General features: G+C 44.8%; 1 protein-coding gene across 2 annotated transcripts in view; it reads left to right on the forward strand.

The window, feature by feature from the left end:
- TRUB1 (TruB pseudouridine synthase family member 1) overlaps window positions 1-14927 on the forward strand; it is a 50576-nt gene that overhangs the window by 5153 nt on the left and 30496 nt on the right. For both annotated transcript variants that reach the window (XM_056120597.1, XM_056120598.1), the window contains exon 3: window positions 13467-13522. In XM_056120597.1, the coding sequence (XP_055976572.1) occupies window positions 13467-13522 (56 nt within the window). The remainder of the gene's footprint in view (window positions 1-13466; window positions 13523-14927) is intronic.

The following is a 14927-nucleotide window of genomic DNA, read 5'->3' on the forward strand; positions in this document are numbered from 1 at the left end:
CTTGCCTGGCGTCTGGGAACGTGGAATTGGGGCATTTCCTTCTTCCCATTTGCTGTGCCCTGGCTGTTGATGGGAGGTATATGACCTTCAGTCTGGAGGCCCTTCTCCACACCCCCAACACACACACACACACACACACACACACACACACATGCACACACATGCACACATGCACACACACACATACACACGCACACACTGGCTTTCCTTCCAGGCCTCTATCTTCTGTGTTCTATTCCACCATGCATGTAGAGTGAGTCTGGGGACCCCCCTTCTCCTGGCTCTCGCTCTGCCCCCAGTCAGAACTGTGGCATTTCTGCCTGTTTCACTTGCGGGAACCATCCCCTGGTTCCTGCACCCCCAGAGGAGGGAGTGAGAATAAAGCACGTGTGGCTGGATACCCCAGCATCCTTGGCCCTTGCGACCCAGCGGTGCCAGTTCTGGGTTTTTGTCGCAGCCATAGAGGAGTCCTCGAGCGCTTGGTTGTCTTAGAAAGTGCCCCATGAAGAGAGTCTTTCTCCCCCACAGGCTTAGAAGCTAATCTCTGAGATCAGCTCCCCTGAGAAGGGAAGGGGGCTTTTATGGTCCTGGGGAAGTGGGTGGGGGGCTTCATTGCCTTTGGAAGACACGGAAATTGAGCACTGAGCATTTTATTGCTTGTGGAGGAAAATTAGTGACATCACTTACCCTATTCCCCTCTCTCTCTCTCTCTCTCTCTCTCTCTCTCTCTGTAGCTCTGTAATAGAGGTTCTGAATTGTTTCTTTGTAGATTTCTAAAGTGTGTATCCATAGCCTTTATTTTACAAAATTTCTTTCTAATTGCATCTAAAGTCACAGAAATACATAGGTTGGGTTTTCCCCTGCCTGACACCCCCCCCCCCCACCCCTGCCAATTTCCATCTGCCTTTCCCTACTTACTAGAAACAAACTCTTTTGGACCCCTACTTAACGTTTGCAGGTGTTTTATACTTTATTATGGGCCTGCTCCCAGCTCACTGCTCACCATCTGCCTCAGGGCCTCTCTCTCTTTTCCTCTTGGAGTCCCGGCTAACCCTCTCAGACCTAAAGAGCAGGTTCACGCCTTCTTTTCTGAAAGTTTGACAAGTTGGGTCTCAAACTTGCACGGTTTCGAATTTAAACTTTTTCTACCTTTTGCTTTTATAAATAGCGGCAAGAACTTAAGTTTTGGACAGCATTTGGATAGGTCCAAAAAAAAAAATAAAAAGGAATCCCACATTGATTTTGTCTTCGATGTTTTATATATGCCCCTCCCCCCGCCCCAACTACCTATCAGGCTAGACAGGCTTCACATTCATGTTTTTAATATTCACTGGCTTTCTCATCTGCATTTTCTGATTCCTTAAGTTTCTGAAACAGGATGCACGAAATGGCATGCGAACCTCCTGCTTCTTTTGTAATTGTACTTTTTATTATGGGAACTGGGCCGGGCACCAGTTATGTCTCCATTGTGAGACTTGTTACTGTTTTTGGCATATCGAATACATCATGGTAGCTTGCCAGGCTTTGCCATGTGGGTGGGATACTCTCGGTAGTTTGCCGGGCTCTCGGAGAGGGGCGGAGGAATCAAACCCAGGTTGGCCTCGTGCAAGGCAAATGCTCTATCTGCTGTACTATTGCTCCGGCCATGTGATATGTGCTCTCCCCACATATCACATCTCTTTTCCAGCAACAAACACAAACTGCTGCATGGATCTGGTCCACATACAGTATGTTTCTCAAGAAATATTCTCTGAAAATGAAGTCATGAAATTTGCCTATAAATGGATGGACATGGAGAGTATAATGCTGAGTGAAATGAGTCAGAAGGAGAGGGACAGATATAGAATGACTGCATTCAGTTGTGGTATATAAAAAATATATGTAGCAGAAGAATAATATCTATGGCCAGGGGTTAGGAGGACTGGTCAGTGGTTGGAACTAGCCACAAATGTGTGTGGGGCTGAGGGTAGGTAAGACGGAGAAGCTTTGAGTATCAGTATTGCAGAGTGCCCAGAAGGAGGGGAGGGAGGGATGGGGGAGAGAGAGAGAAGGAGAGAATGGAGGGATGGAGGGGGGGAGAGAGGGAAGAATGGGGTGGGGGAGAGAGAGTGAGAGAGAGAGAGAGAGAGGAGGAGGAGGAGAGAAGAGGAGGAGGAGAGAAGAGGAGGAAGAAAAAAAGAAGAAAAACACTTGCCATAGAGGCAGGCAGGGAGTGAAGGGTGGGGGGTGATGGGAGGGAACCTGGGGACACTGGTGCTGGGAAATGTATACTGGTGGAGGGATGGGTGTTGGAACACTGTATGACTGAAATCCAGTCATGAACAACTTTGTAAGAAAGAAAGAAAGAAAAAGAAAGAGAAAGAAAGAAAGAAAGATTCTCTGTTTAGAGCACTTATTAACTTGAAAACTTCTCACTTCTCATTTTACTTAATTCATTTTAGTTCACAGAGCAATGTTCTTCAGTGTTTGCTGTAATACTTTCTAAAATTTTTTGGTGTTCAACTACCTTATTCGTGTTAGAGTAGTAGCAATTCCCTCTGGCACATGATATTTTCATTTTTCTAGTTTATTTGAGTATAATTGGCAAATAGAATTCTCAGATATTTAGGGGGCCAAAGTACAATTAGTAGAGCACTTGGCCTTGCATGTGACCAGCTGGGTTTGATCCCTGGCACCCCATATGGTCCCCAAATTACCAGGTGTAGTTACTGAGCACAGAGCTAGGAGTAACTCCTGAGCACTGCCAGGTATGGCCCAAAAATTGAAAAAGAAAAGAAAAAAGAATTCCAGATAGTTCTATTCTTAGCAAATTTTAATTATACAATACAGCGTAATCAGTTCTGGTCACCATATTTACGTTAGGTACCCAAACTATTTATTGGATACGTAAAAAGTGTAGACACTTTTGCCAACCTTCCGTATCCCCTATCCCTGCCCCACCTCCTGACAGCTAACCACTATATTCTCAGAGGTCTACTTCTGTCTGTTCAGATTCCACTTAGAAGTGGTGTTATGCAATATAATTTTTCTCTTGCTGATTTCATTGAGTCTAATGCTCTCCAGGTTCCTCCATGTTCTCACAACAGGCAGGATCTCCCTGTTGATGATTGAACAGTGCTATACTTATGTCGCACGGCAGAGCCTGGCAAGCTCCCCGTGGTGTATCTGATATGCCAAAAGCAGTAACAGCAAGTCTCACAATGGAGACATTTCTGGTGCCCGCTCAAGCAAATAGATGAACCACGGGAAGACAGTGCTACGGTGCTATTATGGGACTGCTTCCAGCTCAGTGCTCACTTCTGTCAGTGCTCAGGGGATCAGGTGACGCAGTTTCTCCCAGCAGAGCTTGTGCGCTGTCTCCCCAGTCCTGTTCTGCTTAACTGTTTATGTTTGTTTTTGTTTTGGGGTCCACCTGGCTGTGCTCAGGGCTTACTCCTGCCTCTGAGCTCAGGAATCACTCCTGGTGATGCTTAGGGGACATCCATGTGGTGCTGGGGTCTGAACCTGGGTCAGCGATATGCGAAGTAAGAACTTTACCCTCCCTCCTTATCTCTGGCTCCCTGTTAAGTTGTTATTTTAAATGTCAATCATAATTGCCCAGGCTGATTTAATGAGGCCCTAATGGGCTCTGATTTCTGGTTTGTAAAATACTGTGCTACAGTAGTTAGTTTATTTTATTAAGTTGAAATTAGATACAAAGAATAAGCAATAAATTTGATCTAGATGTCAGATTAGAAAATAAAAGCTTTAGAAGGGCTAAAATTAATGAAAAAAATTCCTAGTTTTCAAGAAAATTGGCAGCAAGGTACAGTCTTGTATTTGATAAGATTATAGATCTTGGGGCTGGAATGATAGTACAGAGGGTAGGGCATTTGCCTTGCACGCGGCCAACCTGGGTTCGAGTTCCAGCATCCCATATGGTCCCCATATGCTCAGCACTGCCAGGAGTAATTCCCGAGTACAGAGCCAGGAGGTAATCCCTGGGCATCACTGGGTATGACCCAAAACAACAACAACAACAACAACAACAAAATTATAGATCTCGTTTAATTCATGTTGGAAAGAACTTTACTTAAAGTTAAAATTAAAATAAAGTGCCCAAAGGGCCAGTTCGGGGGTAAAACCTTGCTTGCTGCTGCCCTTGGCTGCCCCTGGCGCCACTGGCTCCTGCCCAAGTGCTTGGGCGACCCCCGGCTGGAGTACTAACGTGTCCTGCATCCTTGCACCAAAATACCAGATGTTTGAGAATTTCTAGGGAGACCCTGGGCCTCCCGAGCACTGGTTTGGGAAGACCCCTCCCAAATCACAAGGAAGTTAATTTTCCTGAATTAGAGAACTTGAATCGGCAACTCTTGACAGCCTAAGTGACTTCAAGATTCCATTTTGTTTTTGTTTGGGGGCCGCACGCGGTGGTGCTCGGGGCTGAGCTCCTAGCTCTGTGCTCCTGGATCACTCCTGGTTGTGCTTGGGGGATCGTATGCATGTGTTCCAGGGATGGAACCGCGGTGGACGGTGGGGAGGACAATTTGCTTAACCCCTGTACTTTTTCTCCAGCCCCTGTACTTGAATTCAGTGGCTGTTAACCTTTTTTACACCAATTTGAGGACTAATGGTCATTGCTTTCATCCTTTACAAACCTATAAGGTAGCTACTGTTAACCCCATATACAGAAGTGAAGACCCCGAGTGAGAAAATAGCCTGGCCATTGTGATTGTTGCGAGTGGCAGTCAGCATTGGAGCCCCCCTTTGCCCTCAGCTGGGACGGCAGGAACCCGTGCTCCTGTCTTTGTTTTTCCCTCCTCAGTGCCCACCAGGAATTACCCACCCATGTCCATTGCCAGGGGTCATAGAAGTGGCTTCATGGTCCTCATCAGTTCACCAATCACTGAGATGAAACTTACTGTGTCATAATCATTTGTTTTCTAAGATGGAGCACTATAAACAGGAGAGGCTGCTAGTTAGTAATGAATGGCTCATTTATTTTGCTGTTAGATTACCATTCTTGTGGTTGTTACTTCCTGATTTGCAAAAACTAGTGATATTGAATGGAGTGAACAAAATCAGTTTGTTTCCTTAAACCTAAGTCATCTTCTTGATAGTACTATTTTAGTACTCTAAAAGGGCGACATTTAGCCGAGATTTGTATGTGTGGAAGCAATCACATTTGAAGTCATTTTTATTATTAGAGGCTTAATTTATATTTGATCACAAGGGACTTTAATGATAAAATAGATTACTGCATAAAATTTATTAATTTTTCTTATGCTACCAACAAGGAATACAGTTTCCAGTGAGGGCTAAAGTAAAGAAAGATGGCATTTAGTCACCTAAAGAGATATTTGTGTCTAAGGATATTTTAAACATATTTCTATTTGTGCCCCTATTTCACCCAAGAAAGTTTTACAGGACCCCAGGTATATAAGTATATAAAATAGGTATACAGATTGCATTGTTGCTAATAATAGATCATATATTTATTTTAAAATAAAATTCTAAAGGATTATGCATCCCCATGTGGGGTCAACTAGGGTTCAAGTTAGCTGTCCTGGAGACTTTTTTTATTTTATTCACTTTTTGGGTCACACCTGGTGATACACAGGGGTCACTCTTGGCTCTGCACTCAGGAATTACCACTGGCGGTGCTCAGGGGACCATATGGGATGCTGGGAATCGAATTCGGGTTGGCTGCATGCAAGGCAAATGCCCTGCCTGCTGTGTTATCGCTCCAGCCCCTGTCCTGGAGACTATTAAGGAAAGTTGCAATGTTTTATTGTGTAAAACTATATTTAATTATTTATGAGTTTACATACTGGTTGCTTTATTTACTGATGACATATAACCTGCATACATTTTAAAACCTCTTTGAATCTTAGTGTTCTCTTTGAAGTTGTTCCAAAGGGTTTAATAGTAGGCCTGAGAGATGGGACAGGGGTTAAAGTGCCTGCCTAGAATGAGGCTGACCTTGGTTCCCTGAGCACTGGGAGTGATCCATGAGCCCAGAGCCTAGAGTAACCTCCGAGCACTGCTGGATTTGCCTGAACCCCCTCCCCCCATGATGGTGATAATGGTGATTATAATAAAAGGGATAATAGCAACCATAATTTTCAAAAGACTTAAGGAGTATCGATAATATAATCACACATTTTGAACCCTGGGAAGGTTTTTTTTTTAATTGTTTTTATCTTTTTTTTTTAATTCATAACAAAATATTGGCCCCATGTGAAAAGATACTTTTTTCCTTGGCTTTGAGTTTTGACACAAAGTGTTATTTACTGTGAAATAGTCATTGTAATTTATAGACTTCATGTATGCATTTTTGAAAATATGAGCATCTTCATTATCCTGACTTATACCTCCCAACCCCCACTCCCACTCCCCAAGCTCCTTCCTCCATCTTTTTTTTTTCTTTTTCTTTTCGGCTTTTGGGGTCATGCTCGGTGATACTCGGGGGTTACTCCTGGCTCTGCACTGAGAAATTACTCCTGGCGATGCTCGGGGGACCATATGAGATGCTTATGGTATTATAAAAAAAATAGTCCAGTAAAAGAAAATTTATGGTTATATCTCATCATGGGGTTAAGTCCCTGTCTGAGAGCCTACTAAAAGTTGTTGGTTGCTAGTTGTGCCTTCTGTGTTAATGTTTCTTTTGTTTGCTGCGCCTGGTTGGCTGCTGTGTTACTTCCCCATCTAATTTGTTGTGCTCCTCCTGGGATGTCGGTCGTAGAAATTGGAGGTGTTGCATGACCACATCTGTGGCCAAGCACTCCGGAAACTCCAGAGTATTTCATTGGGCCATGAGTTGACATGGCAAGCTCCTTCTTAATCTTTGCACTATCTTTCCAGCCCCCCTAATCAGCTGACTTTAGGTTACCCTGGACTGCTCAGGTGGACCCCGTGTGAAACCAGGGTCATAAAGGTGGAAGACGCAGAGGCCTGAGCTGGGACTCAGTGCTAGACTGCCTGCCTTGTCCACAGGAGGCTGAAGGTTTGATCCCTGACGCCTCCTCACATGCTGCTATAGGATTCCCCAGCACTGCTTGCTTGCTTGCTTGCTTGCTTGTTTGCTTTCTTTCTTTCTTTCTTTCTTTCTTTCTTTCTTTCTTTCTTCCTTCCTTCCTTCCTTCCTTCCTTCCTTCCTTCCTTCCTTTATTCCCATTCTTTTTAATTTTTTTTTATTTTACAAGGTAGTTCACAATATTTGATTACATTTAATATTCAAACACCAATCCCAACACCGTTACACATTTCCACCACCAAATTTGGAATGTTTCCATTTCAAGCCCCAATCCCTATCCCGAAGCAAAACCAAAATAAAATATTTTGTATTGCCTGTTATGAAGAACGCTGAAAATGCTTACAAAAAGTATTCATATAGAAAACAGTATGAAGATTGTTCTATTTTGGCAGGGGCCATTAAGATATTCTTTAGGATATAGCTAAGATGTTGTTAAAGATTGAGTGATGCGTGCTTTCGTATATATATATATATATATATATATATACATATATATATGAACATATATATATTTCTCTCTATGATTTGTTGCCTTCTATCTGAACCCCATCAGATGTGGTGTGTGGTACTTATGGAGAATGGGTAAGGAATGTTTTATAATGTAAGACGCACATGCAAATGAGGCCTCTTGGTCCAAGAATATGTTCATTCATGCGTGAGGCTCAGCCCAAGCGTGTGGGGAAGTGGCCTTGAGCATGGGGTTTCACTCGGAGCGTTCCAGAGGGGGGCAGGTCAGAGCCCTCCTGACTCCAAGGGACCCGGCCCAGGCAGCCGAAACCCTCTAGAATCCAACCATCCCCAGGCACTGCTTTCTGAGGTTCCCCAGTGCCACTAATTAATACTTGTGTAACCTCCCCCTCCCCCAGCTCCCCCCAAAGGACACAGTCAGATAAGTGACCCCAGTCTTGGCAACAGAGGGAAAGAAGCAGGGGCAGAAGAGAGGATGAGCACGGGTGAGAGTGGGAGCAGAGGCCGAGGGCCGCTCCTGACTTTGAATAAGTCGAGGGTGGTGGGGGTCTCCACCCAAGGAAAGCGAGCGGCCTTTCCAGGAAGTTGGAAAGGGGAAAGAAACACCCCTTAGAAGGGCTTTAGTAAGAGGTTAATGGTCTGAGATTCTCCCAGTGACCCTCAAAAAGGTAAAAGAAGTATCTTTTAGTCCAAGTTGACTGCACTGTAGGTTGGAGCTCCCAGCACATTTGCTGCTTATTACAAGTTTGTACCTTCCACACCATTGATCTTATCGTCGCTTCCTCTCCTGGAGTGACCACCTTTCAGCCCTTCTTTAAAAAGCAGATTTGACTTTTTTACAGCCTATGTATAAACACTACCACGTACAACTTGTCCTTGAGGAACATCTTTCTAAATACAACTTAAGTACTTGTTGTGGATTGTTAAGGTTGATTTCTGGAAGTGAAAAGAGACAGTTCCCCCCCCCCCCCCCCCAAGATAAATTGCAGGGATGTTACAGAATTAATTAAACATTAGGACAGTCGAAATTTCCTACTGCAAAAAGCGACATTTGTCTAATACCCTTCCCATGTCTTTATGACTTGAGAATAAAATGCTGGCTCACTTAGATTGGTTTAGAGACCCTGGGACTTTTTTGCAGAGAAAATAATGGACCAAAGAACATCTGGGAGCTACTAAGAGTAGTAATGTGACAGACAGTGCCGAGAGAGCATTCAGATTCTCTCCTTCTTCAGGCCATTGTGGGTTTGCTCCTGCTTTTCATGTCTTCTCTGTCTTTGGCCATTGTGGAAATTTTCTTATCCTGGATTTCCAGCTTTTCAGCTGAAAGCCGTCTACTCCCTAGGAAGAGCCCCTCTTCCTCTTTTATATGGATTATGTAATGTGCACGCCTTCTTTGTCTTGATTTTTTTGCTAACTCCTTGAGGACTGGAGTCAGGTTTTAATTATTTTAGTACTTTAGTATACAGTAAGTGCTGAACAAAAACTGGTATGACTATTGGGGAAAGATGCTTAAAAATTCGTGCTTGTAAACTGGCCCTTGAATGGAAAGCTGCTGATCGACTCCAGATAATTTGTCTACATACGATTTCTGTATTCGTTTGGCTGGAATCCTGGTGACTGACACTCACCACCTAATTTTGGTGGGCCTTGTTTTCTTGGCTAGGAACTGAAAAACCCTTGAAACTCTCGGGTGCCTTTTAAAAAAGGAGAAAACAAAGGTTGTTCTGGATCACTTCCCTAGCTGAGAAATCATCAGCTGGGGATTGCAGCAGGGCTGGGATGGAGCCCGCCCCCTGCCCCTCAGACCCCGCTCGCTCTCCCGTCGGAGCCTGCTGGCTCAGGGCTGGGGGGTCTGTGTGGATCTTCCTTCCCGGAACATGCGCTCCTGCGTTGGCTCACAGGCGCTGCCTCCTTGGGGCTCGCTCACACCCAGCTTGAAAGTCTTGGATGCCATTCTCTGGCCTCCTAATGCCCGGTAGAGGGTCTCCTCCTGTCCCCTCCCTCCAACTGTCATTCTCTCTGTTCCTTTTTGTTTTTGTTTTTGTTTTTTTTTTATGGAATCATATAATGTGGTGAATTAGCCACTCCTGAGTTTAGGCAACATCTGGGGGGTTTCAGCCGAGGTACGGCCTTCCCAGCAGTGTTAGCGTCATGGTATTGATGTGTGAAGCAAGCGCAGCCTGGGAGGCCACTTGGCTGATGGCTTATGAGTTCTCTTCCTCTGAGATGAGAAGCACTTCCGGAGCCAGAAGTGTGCTTCTCACTACACGGATTCTGGAGACTGTGCAGAAAGTAGCTGCTAAGAATGGGTGTGCGTGTGCGTGTGTGTAGATATATCTTTGGGGACTCCATTCATTTGAATGGGATGAGATTGCACCGAATCTGTTGGTGTTAACCGTGCGTTTGTCGCAGCTGTGGTTCTGCCATCTGAAGAGGACTGTGCACGGTGGCAATACCAAAGGCACTCGTTCTTTTTCTTGCTCTTTTTTTTTTTTTGGTTTTTCTTTGCCCTTTGTTTTTCTTGCCCATCCTTGCCCTTTGCTGTTGCAGCAGTGAAAGGGATGGTTCACTTTAGTTGTAGGGGTCACATATGCTTGGTACTAGCATGCTGCAGAGTGGCGCCAAGAATCGCATTTGGCATGTGGAATGGAACTCGGGCCTTCCATCCTGGGAGCCAGGCACTGCCCCACTGGCCGCATCTCCAGGCCCGTAGACATCTCAGACAAACACACAAGTAAAAATCTCAGTTCTTGGCACCAAGGAGAGCTTAGAGCACAGCACTGCACAGGAAGCCTGGGTTTGATCCCCAAGCACTTCCCGTTAGACCCCCGAGCACTGAGTTAGGAGTCCTGAGCACTGCTTTGTATCCGCCTCTTCCTTCCAGACCAAGCCAACCAGTCTCAGTCCTTGAACTAAAGTGATTCTACTTAGAGAGAAATGTTCAGATGAACGTTACAGAAGTTTAGAGGGTTATTTATTTTTTTCCCGGGGTAGGGGCAGTGGGGAGGTGTTGTGGTCACACCCGCCAGTTCTCAGGGCTTATTTCTTGCTCTGCACTCAAGAGTCACTCCTGGCCGTGCTCAGAGAACCTTATGGGATGCCAGGGATCAAACTCGGGTAGGTCACGTGCAAGGCAAGCACCCTACCCACTATACTATCATTCTGGCCCCTAGAAGTTTAGAGTTTTGGGATAGACTTGAAGGATTTGATTTGGGTTTCGGAAAATCGATTTGAAATACTTTTATGCTTGCATGTAGGCATGGGGGCCCATGGCAGTGGGTCTTTGTATACATCGGGCAATTTCATAAATGATTGTTAATTGGCAATAATTGGAAGAAGGGTTAGGTGTAGAACAGTTTGTGGTGTTTAAACTACATGAGCTTATTAGCAATGGGGAGAAAACCTAGAATGAGCAGGATGCTGGGGCGGGTGGGATGACCGAGAAGCAGAAATGCTGTTACAGGTGTGCCTTGAGTTTGAACCAACTGTGTGCAAGTCATGAGATGCCAGGCACAGCTCACAGGGTCTCGGTGCCTCGAGGCCTCATCTATAGAGTAAGGATCATGATATTATCTTTCAGGATGTTTATATGGAACAGCTAATCATTGGAGCACATTTAGAGTGGACTTTAGTACGTAGGCAGCCCAGAGAATGACATCTGCTATTAACATTGGCCATGCTTCCAGCTTAGTAATTGCTTCTCATTTCTTTTTTTTTTTTTAATTTATTTATTGAATCACTGTGGGAAAGGTTACAAAGCTTTCAGGTTTATGTCTCAGTCATGCAAATATCAAACACATTTCCCTTTACCAATACTTATTTTTTACCCTGAAGAACCCCAATAAAACCCCACCCCCCACCCCTCCTAGTCCCTGTGGGGCAGATGCATTCTAGTTAACACTCTATCTGCTTTGATTAGATTCATTGTTTCAATAAGATTCACCACTATTATTTAGAGTTTACCCCCCACCCCCCAAATCAGACATGCTGAAAAAGCATTGTGAAGTGATTTGCTTTCTACAGCTGGGTTCAAGAATTAAATGTTGGTTTTGGATTTCTGCTATTTTACCTATTGACCCTGGAAGTATTTCTACTGAAAGTTAGATAGTTAAGAAATTGGTTTCTGTGTTCTGGAGTCGTGGCCGTGCTGGAGAGCCGCTCGCGGGGGGCAACCGGTGGCCTCGGTAGGGCATGAAGGGCGGAGCGAAACGCCCCTCTTCCCATGAGGTTTTAGTCACCCCCACACTCCCGGCTCATACCTGCTGTCCACAAGGCTCCCATGTGGCCGCCATCTTTCTTTCCAGAGAGGAGAGGGCGAATGGGGCAACACCCTTTCCCCTCCGGCAGACTTGATGGGCTGGATCAACGCATAGTCCGTTCACCTTTCTGCTCCAAGCTGCTGGGTTCTGCATCAAGTCCCCGTGCCTCTGGGGCCATGGCCGTGCCGGAGAGCCGCTTGCGGGGGGCGACTGGTGACCTCGGTAGGGCGCGAAGGACGGACCGGAACGCCCCCCGACCCATGAGGTCTTAGTCGCCCCCACTCCCCCGGCCCATACCCGCCGTCCACAAGGCTCCCATGCGGCCGCCATCCTTCCCCCCAGGCTTCTCATTTCTTATAATGCTATATTGTGATTCTCTTGTGCTCTTACACAAAACTGTGTCCGTTAGTGAGAAATTCTGCTGTTCTCAGAAAAATTTCTGCCTGTAAATGAAGAAAAAATTGTGTTCATCATTCTCACTTGTTACACGTGTTCTCATAAAAATAAGAAATATTTGAAATTGAAGAGTCCGGTGGTCTGTTGTCCTTTATACGTGAGCTGTGTCAGGGGATGGGAACCTTTTTTTCTGCAAAAGGCCACCTGAATATTTATAACAACATTTGCGGGCCTTTTCATATGACCAGTGGGCTGAGGGCAGCCAGTAGGAGCACTGACCTCTGTCCCTTCATGGTCCATGGCAGGGCTCCACAGTTGCACTGGCTGGACATTCCCGATCCCTGGAACATACATTCCCAAGCTCTCATTTCGCCGTAGTCGTCTTTGGGTTAGGTTGACTTGTTATGTTTCTATTTTCTAGATTGATACTGTGGGGCACTAATCATCTTTGAATGGTTCATTAGCTATGATGATAGCTTTTGTTCTCTTTAATAATACATTCTGTCAAAAGACTTGATCAGCTCATGGTTAATTGTGTTATGCATTTTTCACTGATGCCCGTGTAAAATTCTTGTGAGTTGTTCGAAAAATTTTTAAAACTTCTCATCATCTAATTGTTGGATTAAGATTTCTCTCATATTTGGGGCTGGAGATACAGAATAGTTGGGGTCGGTGCTTACCTGGCATGCTGCCAACCCGATGTTAGTACCCAGCATCCCATGTGGGTTTTGCCCAAGCACTGCCAGAAGTAAATCCTGAATGCAGAGTCAGGAGGTACCCTTGAACATTGCTGGGTGTGACCCTAAAACAAGTCAACAAAAAAACCCCAACTAGGGGCCAGAGCGATAGCATAGCTGATAGGGCATTTGCCTTGCACGCGGCTGACCTGGGTTCGATCCCCGGCATCCCATATGGTCCCCCAAGCACCATCAGGAGTGATTCCTGAGTGCAGAGCCAGGAATGACCCCTGAACATCTCTGGGTGTGACCCAAAAAGCAAACACACACACACACACACACACACACACACACACACACACACACACACCAACTGTTCTGTAAACAAACAGAAAAAAAAAACTCTTTTCCATATTTAACACTTTGAGATGGGGGGGAAAATGTTTTTCTCCCATCCCCTTTTAAGATTTCCTTAGTTACATGACTGATGAATTCCTCAGCTACATGAAGTTCTGACTGGAGAAGTAAGTCCTAACTATATACTCCTTCCAGCTTTGCGCAAGGGAATGAAAACCAAAATATGTGGATGTTTTGAAAACCCAATTTTTTAGACCAGAGTGTCATAATTTTTCTTTTTTTGATTTGTAGTGGTTGGAATTGGAAGGGGAACAAAAATGTTGACCAGTATGTTGTCAGGGTCCAAGGTAAGACTCTTGGATTAGTTTTGTTTTCCTCTTTTCTTGTGTATTTCTTAATGACCTGTGTTCAGTTGTATCATTTAAAATATAAACTGTTTATTGCACGAATGGCAATCATTTCTGAGTATTTACGGTGTTCATAATCATAATCTGACATTCAGAGTACTGAGATTATAAATTAGAGATTCTTAATTGCAAATAACTTACAGAAGCAAAATCTCTACAGTGTCCACGATTGTACTTTTATTTCTTGGTTTTGGGGCCACACCCAGCAGTGCTCATGACCTACTCCTGGCTCTGTGCTCAGGGATGACTTGTGGAGGTGCTCAAGGGACCATATGAAATATAGATCAAACCCAGATTAGCTGCTTGCAAGAAGTTGCCTTATCCACTGTACTATCTTATTTTTGTTTGCTTTTTGTTTATTTGGTTTTTGGCTCACATCCAGCAGTGCTCAGAGATTTGTCCTAGCTATAGACTCAGGGAGCACTTCTTCAGGTGGGCTCCATCAACCATATTGGGGTACCAGGGATCCGTGCCCTGATTTTTTAAAATTAAAGTTTTTTTCTTTTCTTTTTTTTTCTTTTTTAAAATAAAATCCTTTCTTAGATGCAAGGGGACTTAGAACTTAGATTGCGGATCTAGTGACAAATAGCTTAATAATCCTCAGACAAAGACTTTGACAACCCCGGGGTGAGATGGAACAATTTTCAGAAATTTCATTTTACACAAGCATTTTTATAATTCCTTTAGCTATTTGGTTATAACAAGCAATTGAAACCAAATTATTATGTGCCTGCTAACAGGGCTGGCTGTCGGGTGGTTGGGGAAATGGGAACAGTGGCAGAGGGAAGGTTTGGGAATCATTCAGGTGCGGCGATTGGTGTTGGAACATCCGAAACCCTTTCAGGCTACTACCGTGGTACCACGAACAACTTTGTAAACCCCGGTATGTAAATAAAGTGAAAAGGAAAACCGAACATTTCCATAGCACCATTTGTAAACCTTTCATTTTTCCGGAAGACAGGCTTTGCTCAACAACTGCAAAACGTTTGCTGCAGCAAAGGGTGGGGTTTCTTGGAGTCTCGTCCTTCTCCTTCGTTTGTGAGAGTCACCCTGTCTCGGTTTAAGAGCACTTTCCGAGACATTTACTAGCCGGGAGGGAGGAGCGGGTGGGCCAGGGCCAGGGCTGGAGTGGGTGGAAACGTGTGGGGAGGAGAGTGAGACTGCTGTGAAGATGTCGAAGTTGACCTCTCTGGACCCTCAGGGTTTTCCCTAGAAAAATAATTGGGGCCCCTCTCGGATCTCATTGAACTCTGAGCGAGATCATAGCATTTGTATTCTAATCAGCAGCGGTGCAGGACCGGGGTTTAAAGGCCCTTGGAGGGCAGATTAATATGCTCATAGATAG

This window comes from Sorex fumeus, unplaced genomic scaffold (genome assembly GCF_029834395.1).
Source record: "Sorex fumeus unplaced genomic scaffold, SorFum_2.1 ptg000043l, whole genome shotgun sequence".
NCBI classification, from domain to species: domain Eukaryota; kingdom Metazoa; phylum Chordata; class Mammalia; order Eulipotyphla; family Soricidae; genus Sorex; species Sorex fumeus.